A 17,509-nucleotide genomic window follows, 5' to 3' on the forward strand; every position below is an offset into this window, starting at 1 on the left:
AAGAGTCCCAGGCTCATTAGTGGGGATTTGACAGATTTGTTTTGGAATTTTCACCACAAAAGTATACTATCAACGAGGTCCAGCATTATTAAGCTACATAGTTCCCCCGTCTTGTAGACGAAGGTTGCATAATTATTTTTTACTTGTTTTGCCATTTCCCATTTGGATGAATATAATAGGCCTACTCAGTCTATCTTACATTTTGCATAGATAGTGCATTTTCCGAAATTGTTTCATCCATGCCACTAGGTAGTATAGGAATACTGGCTGGTCTCTGGGTTTTTGCACAACCTCATTACTGTCAGTGTGCTTTTTGTCTGCACTGCTTGGATCCCATAGATTCAATTAATCTGCAAGTAGCCCACTTTGCTCCATGTAGCCTATGCAATATATTTCATCTGAGACCTGCATGTTGTATACTGCAGATGATCTTCTCTTTGCACAACGACCAGTAGCCAGCTTTACTTGCATTTAAAGCCCAGGAGATGGAAGCAGAGCTTTGCAGACAAAAAGTAAACTTAGGTGAGTCGTGGTGAAGCAATACAATCATTTATTAGTCACAGATCTAACTGTAATCATTTTAAGCAAGTGGTCATGATCTAGATTTGTCTCTAAATTCCTGTTATGGAATGTGTAATTTCAATTGAATTTGGTTATAAATCAGAAAATCTTGTCCTTAAATCTAATATATTGCAATATGCTTGAGCCATGCTATTGTCTTTCACGTCTCAAAACTGGACACCTGATGTGCTTGTAAAGTTCACCTCATAAGAACTTGAACATGATATATTTGTATTTTTGGAAACACATGGGAGAAAACACTCATATCTCAGAGTCCACACAAGAAACTGCACGTATTTCAGTAAATTAACAGTTTACTCCAAACCACAACATATCTCTCGCAAGGCACTTGACTGAATTAAAGACATCTTATGTTTCCACTGAGTACCACAAACAGGACGTCCCGTTTCCATTGTGATCAGGAAATGAAGATTGTTTTGCATAACATTATCTGCCCTTTTGTTCTTCCACTGACTTCAAGGATTAGTTAACCCACATCACTTTTTTAAATATATTTTCCCACTAAGCCTCAGTGGTATCCAGTCATGTGGATAGCTGTGGTTTCTCTGGACCAGTTATTCAGAGGTATCTACAGATCTTGCTGCCAATAGTTAAAGTTAATAAAAAATGAAACTGTCCACAGCAATGTCCGGGGGATATCCAGAATTTTAGAAAAATCTTTCCGGACTTTGGGGGCTCCATATATATCTAATTATATGGGCAAATAAAAGAATACTATATACATGGCTGGTAGGGGTACATATGTAAATATGAAAATATGTTTTGTGTGTGATTTTGGGTAAACCTGCACAACACAAGAGTTATTTGTCAACCACATAAAATCAAAACAATATCTTATTTATCAGTGTAGTATAAATGGGTGTTTATGACAAATCCCTGATAAAACGTGTCCTCAGAATCATTTCTACAAATTTACAAACACAAATAATTATTAATTAGAGTAGAGGCCTGCACATGATGCGGTGCCTTCCCAAAAAGGACAGTGAAAGTCTACTATTCTCCATCCTCGTTCAGTTCAGCAGCATCAGTCTTTTCCTCTGTATGTGATGTTTGTGAAGGTAGATGTGGCTCCTTTGTAGAGAGGATTGTGTCCCTGTTAGTCAAATACACATGAAGAAACATACAGACGGTTAAGGTGAGTTCACGGACACAGAATTAATTGGAGATGCTTTTCTTGTTGTGGTTCGGGATTCTAGGAAAATCCAAAAAAGGCACTTTTTAAAGGTCCCTTTGGGGATTGCATGAAAGAAAAGAAAAGTAAAAAATTAAAATAGCAACTCCTAAACACGACACCATTCTAGACACATATATTAGACACATATAGAAACGTGAATGTGTGATTTAAGATTTCAATTCCTCAGTGAGCATCTTAAACAGCCTGTCCTTCTTTGGTTTCAGGTCTGTGGGATTTGGGTGTTTTTGAGGCCGCAAAGAGGCCTGTTAAGGTTTATTAGCGTTAGCGAATTTAAAACCAGCCCTTCCGCTGGCAGTCTTTTGTTCTGCTGGGAGAAACAGCATGCCAGAAAATAATTTAAAAAACATCTCCAGAAAACTAGCGCGATAGACTGTGTGTGGCCTTTTGTGTGTGAGGGTGTGTGTGAGGAAAAAGAGATGATTGTGTGTGTGTCTGTGTGTGTGTGAGGAAAAAGAGATGGTGTGTGTGTGAGTGTGTGAATGTGTGTGAAGATGCCATGCCATGTTTTATAAATGAGTCCAAGGAGGGGTTTTTTTGCCTCAAACTCAAAATCTCAGTGCAATATTTTTAAATTTAACTTGAAATGAACATTGACTGGACCTTGATTTCTATCTTAGTGTTCAGCAAAAAGCACATCAGAGCATTTACTAGCCTCATGCTAAATTCACTGACCGTGTCCCACTTGGCACGAGCCCGTTCTTCCTCAAATTTGGCGAACTCCCGTCTGTCGTGGATGGTGACCAGAAGTTTCCAGATAAGCAGAGCTGCCAAGCCAAGGAACAAGATGGCTCCTGCCACAGACAGGAGCAAAACTAAAATGTCTGGACCCTCGGGACAGTCTGGTTGGACGAAAGAAGAGATAAATGAATGAGTAAAGTGCAGATAAGCCAGGAGACAGGCAGAAGTCTGATTTCATAAGGCTGTTTCCTTCCTATTTCCACATGGATTCGATTTTCAGAGGATTACGCATCTGAATGCCATTCATTTTCAGATTCAAAGGTTTGCGTTTGAATTTCTGAGACTAGACATATTGCCATATTGCCATGTCAAGCTGGTAGGTGTATGGAATAAAAACCCGAGATGTGGTTTCCTCTAGCACAAATAACATGCTTTCTTTAAGGTTATCAGATCTGCAGAAGCCAGAGAATAGGGGAAGCAAAACAGTGGTGATGGAGGCAATGGGGATTTTAAATACCAAAGAACATAGAGGAGGATGGGCTGAAGTGGAAAATAGCAACCTCACACAGCCAGGCCACAAATCTCCCTTCCCTCGTTGTGGTCTGGCAAAACTCAATAGGAGTTTGATTTGCAGAGTTTCAAGAAGGCTGTACAATAGCTGACTGACAGCATGAAGTCTTCCTACACCAGACTGAAATGAGACATTAATTGTTGTGCCCTCCTTCATCATTTTTCCCATCATTAGCTGTTCCGGGAAAACTTTCTCCCATTAATCACCCAACATTTTTCTGAATAAAGTGAAGTAATAGGCGATGCACTGCTGAATCCTTCTTCATTTTATGTCTCCAACATCTAGTTTAAATAGATTTTTTTAAGATGAAACAAGCCACATCATCACCTAAACACTCTCATTGGTTACTCTGATTGGTTTGGCCGCTAGTTTCCAGGTTTAATTAATTCTCGATGGATGTTTTTTAAACTTAAACCATGTTGCAAAAACTTGGACGGCGACATTAAAGCTGGATTTGTGAGGCTATAGGAGAATGAAGATCATAATTATAATCTGTCTTTTAAAGGCCCTGGAAACGTATTTTCTCAGTCAGCATTGTATTGTCAGTGATTTGGATTATTTCAGATGTTTGTCTGTGCTCTTCTTACTGGTTTGAAGTGGGCAGGACTCAGTTGTCCCACATTGTTGTTCACTTATCAGAAGTTAGGTCAAAATATGTTTGCTGATGTTGTGAGTCCAGTGTCAATCAATTTGGATCAAACCACACCCACACAGTCCTGATGAACCAAGATTAGCAGAGCATTAAGATCTTAATACTTTTTTTCCTAAATTTAAAAATGTCTGTACTTACTGATACTTTGGCCACTTGGGGGCAGCAGAACCAAGCTGGCATATAAATGGATCTCTAAAACTTGTTAGCAACAAGTTGTCGTTTGGATTCATTTGGATTCATTTGGAGTCTTCTATCTGGGCACTCGATGAGATGAAATGAAATGCTCCGATCGTATTGTGCTCCTAATTAACAATGTATGTAGAAAAAAAAATACAATGATCTTTTCTTCCTGTGAAACAAAACATGAAGTGTAAGCTGCTACCAATCAGTTTCAACCAAATAAAATCATCAATCTGTTATTAATAAATATTTGTGTTCACATGAAAGCAATTCAGTTTCTTCATTGTTTAAAAAAAAGTCTTTTTACTTCTCGTCACCAGTTACATCTGGTCAAAATGTAAGCGTACTTGTTTGTTTGCCAGACTGCATGTTTGTCTGAATATCTAAGCACATGTCTGTGTGTGTGATCCCTGTCGTACACACGTATGTGCATAATAGTGTTGGGTAACGTAGCGGGGCAACCAAGGTGAACTTTTACAGCCGACATCAAAGCTTTACTCCTCATTCCTCTATTTCCTGCTCTTCAACTGACCCTTTTGATAGTATTTCTGGAACATTATTAACTTCTAAATGAAAAAAAAGACTTAGTCAACTTTGAAGGGTGTCTGTTTCCCATCTTCCCCTTTTCTCTTCTTCTCCTTTGTTAAACAACTTCATGTTTCCTTTTAAGAATGCTCTTTATCCGTTTCTTTTGCTGACTTAGTCTCCTCTCTCTCCCTCTCATGATTTCCTCTGGAGGATATGTAGAGTCAGCGGCTTCCAAGAGGAGCTGGGCAGCTGTTTACGACCCTCTTTGACACAGCGGGGTGCACTGTGTTCAAGGCAACTTTTGGTGTACTTCTCTGCTATCCAGTTGCGCCTAAATTAAACACACACATTCATTAAAGGCAGACCCAGGGGCAGACTTTCTCTGCGGGCACTGGTGGCAATTAAAGGCTGTTTTACCGCCCCACACTCTTTCTATTTGGCCACTTAACAAGCAGATGAAGGGCAGGCAGCGGGGAAGTGACAACTTGAAACACTGATTCCACAAAGCAAGGAAGTCTGCTTGTTTGGCTGGTGTTGCATTTGTGGTTGTAGATTTTACCTGTCCAGCACTGGGATTCACTGTCTATCTGTCATTGTGACTACCTTCATCTATTTCCACATATAAACTCAACCGTATTAATAAGTTACTGTCCTCGGAGCAGTATATTGATCGATTATTTTTGGCCACGGGGCAGTGGAACAACCTGTAAACACAACATATTGATTGGTGCTTAAAATATGTGCTTGTTAGGTGAGGTATGCATGTGCAGTATGTTCCTCTCTTACCGGGCTCTTTGACGACAAACAAGATGGACTTGCCACTGGCGTCCTCATAATACTGGAAATGCTCCACGCAATCATCCTCATCTTTGTAAGTGCAGTTCACAGCATTTGTATCATGGAGCACTGCATGGAAAATGTAACGTTAGTCATGACAAAATCTTCAAAAGCAGCATAACACAGATGTTTTTGGTTGTGTTTGAAAGGCGTAAACTGAGTTTTGTCTTCAAAGAAACTTTCATAAACTTTATAAGCTCACTTTGGAACATTTTTCATTGACGTAATCAATCAAAAGGCATTTTTAGCAACATTAAGTGTGTTGTTTTTCTCACCTATTTCATCCACAAGCACAATCTCATCCTTGCAGATTCGAGAGCAGGTGTTGTCGTCAAACAGCTTGCCCCTCTTGAAGTGTTTACACTCCACACACTCCCTTTTAGAAGAAGCATATACATCAGTCCATCAGCTCGTTTCAAACAGCTTTCTGGACACCGAACGTCATAACGATGTGTTCAGGCTCACTTCTTCATGGTGCAGGCGTCCTGGCAGGTGGGGCACTTGTCACATGTGGCTCCGTAGGCACCGGGCTGGGTGCACTCACAGGCCCCGCACACACACTGGCCCCTGCCGCTGCACAACAAGCTCAGGTTGGACATGCAGGTGTCAGTGCGTCTGGAGCAGTTACAGTTCTCACCCTGCCAGTCTGGGTCACACTGGCAAAAGCCACAGTTACAGACACCGTGGCCTAGGAGGGAGGAAAGGATAAAGGAGCTACTATAACATTGTTTACTGGTTTGATTTCCATTTCCACACACCGAAGGGTGGCATATGAAGTAAAACAGCAAAAGAGGAAGTAAATAAACAATTAAGGAGAAGAGGATAATGTGACCAAGTGAAATTCTGTGTGAAAACCAGGGTGTGGTTGGAGTTGGGAAAGAGGGAGGAAAAGGCTTGTGCTCGGGGCTTGACGTGATTGTAATTTCAGTTGTTGTGCATCATTTCTTTTAATTTCAAACATCCTATGTTTGATCGGCTAATATGAGTTCCATGTGTCTTTGGCTTCGTCATTCCAACAAATAGAAATTTATGCACTATTTGATACATATTTCTCTAAAATTCAGCTTGACGCACGGGGGAATTTTGGGAACTCCGCTAGAAGTGTTGTGGGTTTGAACAATAATTGGCTGGTCATTATGAGTTTGCAATGCATGGCGGTGACTTGTTAAAGGCTTATGAGTGAATGTACCACAATCCTGTGTCATACGTATCTGTATTTTCCTGTTGCAATGACGTGTTTTAACTTTATTTGAGAAATGACATGGTTCCTCCCTATCTTGAGCAATATCTACCTTTGCTTTGAATTTAAACCTTTAATTCAACAACCAATTATTTTCAATTACAAAATTAGTCATATGTCCCGCTAAGACATTTCGTAGCTCTATAATTCTGGTCCTCTTGAAGTTTGATTCCAACCACTGGAAAGCAGATGCGATAAGTCATCGTTCTGCAGCTGTTAGAGTCCTAAAACCCATGTCTGTGGTGTCTGGGAGGCTTTTATATTTGGATGCATGATTCAGTGTGTGTGCGTGTATTTGTGTGCATTGGTTTGTTGTTGTTCCTTGTATGTGTGATGTGTGCATGCAAGAGAGTGACAATGCAGAAAACATTGTGGCCTATTACTGTAAAACAAAGCGCAGATAATCAATGCGACAAGAAGCCACTTTGGAACAGTCTGACTGAATAAAGGACGATCCATGAGCAAACTGCCATTGACCACAGGACCGCTGGCTTTTAATTACACCATTCTGTGGGGGAAGAACACGGACCATGATCCTCGCACTGAAAAGGGTATTTCATGACAAAAGCAGACCATGTTTTAAACACAGAACGTTTCCAGTTCTCTCCCAGTTGGCCCTTTTCTGACCAAACATTCTTTATTTTTAGCCCTATTACACCACACCGGCCAATGAGTACCGGTAAGCAGAAAGGTATTTTCATGTTAATCCAGGGGCTTTGGGGAATACAAAAAAACATTTCTGTGTGAGAGCAGCAGAGGGGGGGTTTGAGTGATATATGAGATCTGATGATGTGATGAATCAAGGCAGTATGGGCCAAAACTTCTGCAATTAACAAATCTCAAATATCCCCTGAGTAATATATCAATGCCAGCTCATGGATTTTACATACAATAAGAGTCATTGCCTCAATGAGAGAGAGAGATCTTCTTATCTAACTCCCTATATGAAAGTGAATAAGTATATTTATCCTCAGGGTAACATCATGTGTTATGACTTGATGATATGTGTCTTTTAAAATGCAAGGTGGGTCATGAGGCCATGAGTTAAAGCTCTTAACAATTACCAAACACAAACTCAGTCAAACTGTTTGAAAAAGCGCAACCGCGACAGAGAAACTTTCAGAATAATGAGAGTCCCCTCTGACCGGAGAGAGCTACCGTTAAACTTCAAAAAGATTTATTTTGTGCATGAATCCAGTCAAACTCGCACAAAAGCTCTGCCTGGCTGACACAAACATACAACCTGAGCTTACACTCACACACGGTGCACACACCACACCATGTGTTCATTGTGAATGGAGCCCATGTCCCGGGCAGAGGGGAGAGTTGTTATTGTATGTAATTCTTCGCAGATGAGGTGGGTGGCAAGTCAGTGTGGTGAAGAGTGACTGCCTATCCCGACGGCTAAGGTGCACACATTCTCTGAAACTCCACTACAGAGACACACAGTGTTCATGAATGCCAGAGGGCCATTTTAACCTCCGCCACATTTGTACCCAGATTGCGTCGAGTGCAATGTAAAAATAATGTGAAAGGAATGGTTTAATATTTTGGGAAATACGCTTATTGGCTTTCTTGCAAAAGAGTTAGATGAGAAGATCCATACCGCCCTCATGTCTGTCTGTTATATGAATATACACCAAGGAGCAGGTTAGCTTACTTAGCTTAGCTTAACTTAACGGGGAGACACCAATAAATCACTACACCTGGTCAAAAGAATAGTCCAGCATATAACCTCCCATCAAAAAAGTGTATTTTTTAACATTTAACACTTTTTGTGCGGATTAAATAAACAAGATATAATGTGTTTTAGAGGTGTTATAGGCTTTAGACAAAGCCAGGCTATCTGTTTACAGTCATAATGCTAAGCTAAGCTAATTGGCCGCTGGCTCCAGCCTGTTTGAGTGTCCGATTGGAGAGTTGCATCAATCTTTTTTTTATCAAACTCATAATCAAACATCAAACATCAAAACTAGACATTTAAAGATGTCAGCCTGGACCGTTGATTGTACATCCTATCATTCCACTGAAGATGCTCAGGCCAGTTAAAAAGAAGCTCACAAGATCTCACCTGAGCACAGTTCCCCCTTGTAGCGCAGGCAGTTGAAGTCATCACACTCACACAGCTTTCCCCAGACTTTTCCAAATTCACTGCTGTGACACACGCACTGGCCGCACACACAGTCACCACGGCCGCTGCAGATGGCAGACTGAGGTCCTCCAGAGCCCGCGGGTCCGCTGCAGCGGTCCTGCTCCGTGGGGTTGTAGTCACCCTCTGCACACTCGCAGTGGGGCCCTAAGCGACCCGGGTCGCACAGGCAGATGCCGCACTCGTAGGTGCCGTTGCCGTGATTACATTTGGGGCTATTGGGCTCGGCCTTGGTCTGGCACTTGCAGTCGCACTCAAAGCTGACGGTGATGGAGAGGGAATCCTTGAAGCCCACCGGCTTAATGATGAAGGTTTTCTTCTTCTGTTTAGGGCAACCTCGAGCTCTGGCCTCCACGCTGAAAGAGACCTGGATGAGAGGACGGAGGGAGTTGTAACTTGGTACATTTTTTCATCAAGATTCTGCAACCACGTTTTGTAAAACCAATCATGCTTTATAGTGGATTATATAAAATATAACAGCACTTTAAGGGTTCAATTATTATTCATTTCATAGCCGCTCAAATTGTGAGCATTGTCTAATCATTGTCGGTGAAAACAGCACAAAGACCTGACACAGGGAATGCCTCCATATGTATTCCGTCAAAGTAGTTGTTCACAGAGCGCTGCATCCAAATCTGGTAAATGTCCAAAAGTAGGCAGTTACTACATCTGGAGACAGCCATATATGGCAAAAATGAGAGGGGCTGAGGCAGAGAGGAAGAAATGTGTGGAGGCCAAAAAATCGTCACCTGGAGTGAAGAGAGAACTAGAGCCAAAGAAGCTGCGATAAAGAAGAAATGCAAACAAATAAAAAGGGAACGAGGAGAACTCTCTCTGCAGAGTTGGCAAAAGAAGAAAAATTAATTTAAGGAAGACAAGCTCAGAGACAATGCTGATACACTTTTTCCATCATCTGCTTTGACATCATAAGGAAACAGGGAAAATCCTACTTTAAAGACGTGTAGATCTCAGCCAGAAGGGAAATGGAAAGAGACAAATAGAGAAGGTGAAAAATAGTACATGGAACTAACTCATGTTATTTTTTACATCAAGACATGAGTATGTCTACTATTGATAGGACATGTTGGATGGGGGTGAAAAAGTTTGTATGAGAGTTGATAATACCGTTATCATACTGTGCAGACCCATCGAGTCTAAGTTTCTCAAAACAAGCATTGCATCTGCTCAAGGGGGAGGCCATTATTACACCTATTTCATTATGCAAACCATTTTGTCCAAAGTACACATTACCTCACTTTAAAGGGGTTACACGCCAAAAAATGGGGTGGGGCATGGACTGACCGTGTCTCCTATCTTGAGCCCTGAGCAGGATTTGAAGCCAGGGATGAGCTCTCCATTCAGACAGGTGGCGTTGAAGGACAGGGACAGCTCCTCCGGGACGCCTTGAAGCTCCAGCTCCACCTTGGAACGGATTTTCTGGCAACACCGATGAAGGAAAACAGCGGTAAACACATACACAAGGAAGGATGAGTACATAGGCTTGCGTCTCGAGGCCAAAAACAAATGTTAGGTCTTAATACTTTCAGCCGATTCAAATAATTTCCCTCTCCTCATCTGTGTGCACATCACTTAATCTCCTGCTCTAATAGTAAGGCTATACATTCATTTAGGAAGAAGTGCATTTACATGTTTGTATGTACATCTGTACACACATCAAAGTTACAGCCAGGATTGAACCTAAAATACATTTTCATTCAATAAACTTATTCTTTGCATAATAAACTCAAATAAAACATAAACAATGAAACAGAAGAAGTCTCCCATATTTGGTCAGCTCCACACCTCCTTAGACTTTGGCCCGACCACATGTATGACTCAGACACTGTGGGGTTGTGTCAGCAAACACATGTCATCGCCTGAAACACTGTCTAGTCTAAAGTGTGTGTGTGTGTGTGTGTGTGTGTGTGTGTGTGTGTGTGTGTGTGTGTGTGTGTGTGTGTGTGTGTGTGTGTGTGTGTGTGTGTGTGTGTGTGTGTGTGTGTGTGTGTGTGTGTGTGTGTGTGTGTGTGTGTGTGTGACTTACAGCGTAGGCCTTCAGTATGAGCTGGATAACATTGCCCGAGTCGTTGGACAGTGTTCCTACTGTGGTGCCAGGAATCAGCTCACTGTAGTTCTGTAAGACAGAAAGACAAACAGACTGTCAGACTGCTGTCATTCTACAGTCAGGGAAATAAACCATTAACAATAATTGATGTTTCATCAGTTACAAATACGGAGGTAGATAGAAGCCTTTTTGTGGGAAAATGTCAACATTTTTCCCAGTTTTTTCTTTGTTACACAGCTCAAAAGCACAGCAGGCAGAAAGTACAAACAGGGATGCGTGCAGCAGTTACTCATCCATTATGTCACACTGGTTGCATTGGTTTCATGGTGTGAGATAGTTGTGAGAGTTGTCCCAAACGTTTACCGTTGAAAGCAAATGCCCCAAACAACAAGTGTGTCACACCCTAACTCATGCCACAGCCAATGTTCTTGAATTTGTTTTCCTTTATGAACAATGACTATATTTATGAATTCATTTCCTCGAATTCTCACGAGGTGTAATGGTGTTTCCAATTTGGGAAAAACTGAGTTTGTAACTTTGCCGTGTCTGAACAGCGTATTATAGTGATTCATTTTGAGATTCCATTCATGCAGGATCCAAGAATCTCAGTTTAAAACCAGTGAGGTTTGGAAGACTTAAACTACAGTATGTTCAAGATGAAATGATTACAGAGTTGGGGATGCCATCCTCTCAGTTTCAGGAAAAACATTTGCTTCGTTTACATTTTTGATGAGTAAAATGCTGGACATGCTCTGACCTGGTACAGAGGAACCACAGGGTTGGTGACAGCAAAGATGAGATTGATGTTGTTCTCCGACATCTTCTCTGTGATCAGAGCTAAAGATGGGTAATCCTGTGGGGCCAAACCCGGATGGTGTGGTTAGCGCTTGCACACGTAAACACTGAAATGTTCCTTTTAATCCTTTACTTATTCAAACAAAGGGTTCCATTGGCTCTGATTCTCTATCATACTGTCTGTGCACCAAACACAGACTTACAGTACACACTCACCATGGTGGTAGACATGCTGTACATATTGTCGGAGTTGAGGTGGCACTGCCCGTCGTTGGGCTGCACGATTCCAGCCAGACGACCATCCAGAGCCACGTGAGTCTTAGCGTCCGAGGTGAAGATCAGAAGGTGGGATGCACCGGGGCGCCAGCCGATCTCCTCCTAGCTCCCATCAAGCCACGGAACAGCAAAAGGAAGGAAGCTCAAACTGTTTGATTCAACTTTTGGATGAAGGATTGCATTTTAAAATTTTTAAAACAAAATCAGAGTCATGTGTGTGAGTAAGTGAGTGAGTCTCTCCACCTTGCACACAGCAGCCTGGATGATGGCATCAAAGCCTCCCTCCGGGGCATCTCGGTTCCTGGACACCATCTGCTTCTTCACTTCCTCTGTGAAGCGGCCCACTTCCTCCGTCAGGGACAGAACGTGTTTGTAGCCAAACTGAGGCAGGCAGGTGGTGTTAATGCTGTCAATGAAACAGAGAGCCGGTGATCAGGGTTGAGCCGAGCTGCTGGCAGCTTGTTCATTCATCTGAATGTCTGTTTATGTATACCATTGTACAAAAATGTGACCTCTACAAAGGATCAAGAGCTGTCTAATTACTGACAACATACTTTGTTGAGGGATCAGCTGTTAAATCAAACAATCAGGTTAATTGGATTTATATGCTTAAAAATAAATATTTAAATGTAAACTACATAAATAAGTTTAATTTTCCAATTCAATTTTGTCGAAGTTTTTTGTGTCATATTTGTCAGTTACATCCCAGGTGACATCTAAACATGACAGCTCTTTATTTGATAGTTTTTCACTTCAATCTTCCTGATATGACCTTTAAGAACAAGCCTTAAGAGTCTGCAGCCATGTTCGAAGTTCTTAGAGGCTCTACGTATTATTAGCATGTCATCACTGAACTCAAATTACAGCTCATAGATATTCAATATTTACATTTTACTCAAAACATCAAATGTCGACTTCATGACAGCGCTAGAAGAAATGTCAGAGGATCACCAAAGTTGGGGTCATCTTCTAGGGACCATGACTGTCTGTACAAAATTTCAATCCATCCAAATAGATGTTAAGATATTTCACTCTGGACCAAAGTTATGGACTGACCCGCAGACCAACGTTACCATCGCTACTGACTTTGAACTAAATTATTCTGTTCTGAACAGATGTTGATTTCCCAAACATTTGCATTTGGTCAAAAAGTGGACCCCTCTCTCTCTCTCTCTCTCTCTCTCTCTCTCCGTATTTAATTCTCCACTTGTCTTATCTTTTATCCAAACATTCCTGGAGGCTGGAGCTCAGCAGACTGTCTGTAACGTGTTTAAGTAAATGACCCCAAGAGACCGTAAACCACCAAATCAACCTCCGGGGGAGCCTCTGGCTGGAGTCACGGCTCTTTGCATTGGGACGTTCTTACTCGCCGGGCAGATCACCCGCGGTTGATTCAGAGGAGCTGACCGAGCACTCGGGAGCCACTGTAAGCCTTTAACAAGTGCTGTGACTCTGAGTGTGTTTGCAACGCGGTGTTTAAAGGTGTCCTAACAAAAATGACATAATCTGCATAATAAAGCTATTCCCACATGGAGGCATAAACAACCGCTGAAATCAGCACCAGTTAAGAAGGTAACACATTGTTAGCCACTAAACTAAACGTTCCATTACAAAGAGATCTGGATTCAGTTTAGGTACTTATATACAGACAAGGAAACAGGTTAAGGAGGTCCACTGTTTTGTCCAAGCTGGTTTAATAACACATGAAGCTCTTGAAAAAACGTGTCTTTTACCTGTAGCAGGGGTTCTTCACAGCCTCTTTGGGGGAGATGTACATGTAAGGCGAGATCGGCTTGTCCACAAAAGCCCCAAAGCCCATGCGGAGGTTGCTGGTTGTGCGGTTCATGGCCTCGGCCAGGCCTTTGCCCAGCGTCCTCAGGCGGAAGAGATCATCGTTCATAGAGTAGGAGAGATCCATGAGGTAGTAGAGATCCACAGGGTAGTCCTCCACCTGACGCACCTTCACTGTGAAGCGCTTGGCATCATCTTGGAAGTGGGATACAGAAACACCATTTTTTAAACGGATGTGCGTGATGTTACTCGTAACTTCTATTGTGTAAATTCTGTATGTAACTCCCTTCTAAATCTCTGCTTCAGTATGTCAGACACAAAACCCACAAACTCAGATGGTAAACCCTACCTGGCCCGAGGGTGATGTGCAGTTTCTGGGGCTTTATCTGGGTGACGTCTTGCGTGGCCCCTGCTGCCTTCTTGCTGAGGGGCCGGTCCTCAATCACCTGCAGTTTGCTGGTCGGAGACTCCAGAGCTCCACAGCCCGCTGCCACTAGGTTACTCTTCAGATCACAGCGGGAGGAACTGGCAACACCCTGGCCAAAGTCCTGGCAGAAGAGCCATTTACATATTATACAGAAAAGCCGTTTCCAGCAAGCTCCTCGTTGCTTTGGAAGCGTTTTAATGTGTTAGGAATGGAATCAAAGAGTCATTTATTTAAGGAATTCTCATCTGTAATGAAGCTATTAAGAGAAAATGGGCATATTGGATTCATTTAAACTGTAATGGGCCAGTCCTGAAAAAAGCCCAACAATATGTGTCTATAAAACAAATCTCCTGGAGTGAAGAAGCACTCCAACATCACTCCAACAAACTCTGGACTTAAAGGCAAATTCCACATGAAATTAAAATGCCCATCCTATCTGAACACATGCTGATAGTTCAGCCAGTGATTCTGATGGTACCACCCTGTACCAGCCTGGCTGGCAGAAGGCTCATTGCTTGAAAGAAATGAAGTGGAAAAAAGAAACCCACCTCCTGGAAGCACCATGCACAGCTGGGGTGCACAGCCAGACATTGCTTGCATGTGCTGGCCCCTCTGGAGGTGCAGACGATTGAACCTGTAACCAAAAGCTGGGTTAGGTTTTCCAAAATGTACAGAAATTCTTTAATGATAATGTTCGCCTTATGGGTTACCTGTTGTACTTAGTTGTGAATAATTCTATAAGAAGGTTGACTTTTGGATGTGGCAAAGTACGTTTAGGTTTATGCCTCAGTAAAAACATGAAGGCCAGAGAGAACAAGACAAACATACAGAGTTTGTTGAAGAAAATGAAATCTTAAACCTCCATTTAATCACATTTTGGTCCAATAAAACACCTGAGAAGTTTTCGGGTGTTAAAATAATTCATTCTACACATATGATGCATCTTTGTCCCTTCCCTCAGTGTCATAACAAGCCAAATGAATTAAAAATGTAGAAAGCCCTGACACCTTAAAGCAGAGATGTTACTCGGACATGCATTATTCTGGTACAGAAACAAGTTGAGTCTCAGTGGAGTTGAAAGCTTGTCTCATGGGTCTTCCTCTACAACATATTCTTGGCTACACGGGCAAAAAACAACAACAGCAGAACCCAAAATGAGAACTCACCGCACACTCCTGTTATTCCAGTTAACATCAAAACACACATCCATAATACCCCTCGCGCCGGGAGAGCACCCATCCAGGACGGAGCCTGCCAACGAGCTGCGGTGGAAGTACAAGAACACAAGAAAAAAACGTTCTTCATCTGCAATCGACACAAGTCCAAATAGAGCAACATGTCTTAACGCCACCCCTCCCCTACTCCCGCATCCACAGCTCTCATTATCATGCTAATAAGTGTAGTGGGCGGGAAAAGCGCAGCATCCAAAAAGCTGTGAGTTAAGATAAGAGGTTGTATTTTGGTGGAGGGTAGGTCTGCGCACTCTGGTATATGTTTAAAAGTCATATATACAGTATTAAACAAATATCATGACATTAGAATAGCTTAATTTTAACTCCGTAATGTCCGCAATACGAAAAAACATTTTCCTTGCATTTTTTATTTCCTTTGGGCAAGAACAACAACAACCAACTGTTTTTTTTCAACGGACCCCACTGTTTTATTTTTAAATATCGGCCACTATAGTTGAGAAGTCGCTTCATGGTAAAAGTGGAACACAAACAATGTACTGTACTGATGCTAATAGACTTATACCAACACATGTCAATTTGTTGCTATGCAATTAGTAGTGAACACAAGTGTATTTGTCAGTGAATAAATATAGGTTTCATTGTCTGAACCTCTGAATTAAGAAGTGTAGGCTCTATTGTGCTGTGCAAATAAACAATAGGCTTAATGTAAAGAAAGCATGATCTGTAATCAAGTCTATTCGAGGTTTGCATGAGTATACACTGCCCACTAGTGGACACTAGCTGTAAAGACGAGTCTGAACACTTAAGCTGCAGCGTGCACTAGATATAAAATGCCTTTTTATTTGATCAATGCTGAATAATTACTCAATAAAAGTGTTGGAAAATGAAACATGGACCGATAATAGCCAACTATTTAAATGTTTCAAGAGAACAACTAAGGTTTATTTCATTAAAAATGGTGCTTTCCCACTCTTTCTAGACAAAGAGTTTCTTTTGGCAAAACACTGACAGAATTTCTCTTATTTCACAGGCTTTAAATGGCTCTGCCACATTGATTAAAAATAAAGGTTTTTAATTGGCAAGAATACTGCCTGAAGCCAATTTAAGGTAATCAGAGTGGTCGTCACACATTTTTCTATCGGCTACATTTTTTTAATTCACATTTTAATAATTCCGTCTTCTCTTTAACTCTTCAATTATGGTGACACGTTGCCCCCTTCAACCAAGGTGCAAACTTGTGGTTATGTACCGTACAAGCCAACTTAGAATTAATATTAGTATGATTCACAATGACTGGACAACAAGCATGTGATTCTATAGGTTTATATCTGTGATAATGGTTAAATCGGAAGGATGTTACCACCCTAGTGTCCGTGGTTGTAGTACAATTTACATCCACCAGATGTCATTTCCTTACAATAAGCCACATATTTCTGTACAACTCATGTACATAGGTTCAAATTCAAAGTTCAATTCTTTGACCAGGACTTTATCCATGATATTTGGATTCTATGAGTCAAACTGAACTCCTGAAATATTTTTAATAATTCAGGGCCAGTGAGGATGTTGTGGGACATTTAGACTGGCGAGTGGAGCGGCGCCCTGAGGCTTACCAGATGTAAAGGATGAAGCAGAAGAAAAACAATCACCAGCAGAGACAATGAGGAAAGTCCAGAGCAGTCCCGAATCACTTCAGTTTGTCATTCAGATGGGCAATGATAGGATCTGTAGATGTGAGAAGCACAGTTTCAGCTCAACAGCTTGAGGAAAACAACAGAAAAGCACATTTTCATGGAATGAAACCATATCGTCTTCTTCTTCTCCTGCTTTCTCTCCATCCTTCTTGTTGTTCTTCCTCTCTTTGTATCTTTTTGGACATTTCTCCTTCCTCTTGAGCCTTGTGTTACTCAACTTTCCATCTGTGACTCTTTCTCTTGCTTCACGTTTGCCCTTCCTTCTCTCTTTTTTTGAAACTTCCACAAGCGGTTGCACAACATGCTGTGGGGAAAAAGCTCCACTTTTCTCCAGCAGGTTTGATTGACAGCACCCCTTGCATACTCGTCAGTAAACGTGTGTGTGCGTGGGTGTGTGTTTTTGTGGGGGGTGCATGCGTCTTGGCATCAACCTGTGTATTTTAGAAGTCTAATTGCAGCATTTGGTCTTTCTTCTCTGGGCCTTAAGAGCATGTGTGTGTGTGTGTGTGTCTGCGTGTGTGTGTGTGTGTGTGTGTGTGTGTGTGTGTGTGTGTGTGTGTGTGTGTGTGTGTGTGTGTGTGAATGGCGCTTCGAAGAAATAAAAAGTCCAAAGGTTGCGAAAGAGCTCCTACACTGATTCATCTGAGGAGTGCAGG

General features: G+C 41.7%; 1 protein-coding gene across 1 annotated transcript; it reads right to left on the reverse strand.

The window, feature by feature from the left end:
• Positions 1-857: 857 nt before the first annotated feature.
• LOC306795289 (integrin beta-3-like) lies at positions 858-15,264 on the reverse strand. The gene is made up of 15 exons (XM_079293756.1): positions 15,133-15,264; positions 14,515-14,600; positions 13,889-14,087; positions 13,482-13,734; positions 11,992-12,154; positions 11,689-11,850; positions 11,435-11,530; positions 10,657-10,746; positions 9,915-10,049; positions 8,535-8,979; positions 5,689-5,911; positions 5,499-5,599; positions 5,173-5,292; positions 2,450-2,616; positions 858-1,675 (listed from the first exon to the last, which is right to left on the reverse strand). Exons 1-15 carry the CDS (start codon positions 15,203-15,205, stop codon positions 1,607-1,609), a joined length of 2,382 nt encoding a protein of 793 aa, XP_079149882.1. The 5' UTR covers positions 15,206-15,264; the 3' UTR covers positions 858-1,606.
• Between the last annotated feature and the right edge of the window lie 2,245 nt (positions 15,265-17,509).

This window comes from Melanostigma gelatinosum (genome assembly GCF_949748355.1).
Source record: "Melanostigma gelatinosum genome assembly, chromosome: 21".
Classification (NCBI taxonomy): Eukaryota; Metazoa; Chordata; class Actinopteri; order Perciformes; family Zoarcidae; genus Melanostigma; species Melanostigma gelatinosum.

Excerpts from the sequence above, each read along its gene's own strand:
- LOC306795289 (XM_079293756.1), bottom strand. The coding sequence starts at position 15,205 with ATGGGTGCTCTCCCGGCGCGAGGGGTATTATGGATGTGTGTTTTGATG. Across the intron at positions 12,155-13,481 it reads GTGAAGAACCCCTGCTACAG|CATTAACACCACCTGCCTGC; the intron begins GTAAAAGACACG and ends TTTCATTGACAG. Across the intron at positions 5,600-5,688 it reads GACGCCTGCACCATGAAGAA|GGAGTGTGTGGAGTGTAAAC; the intron begins GTGAGCCTGAAC and ends TTCTTCTAAAAG.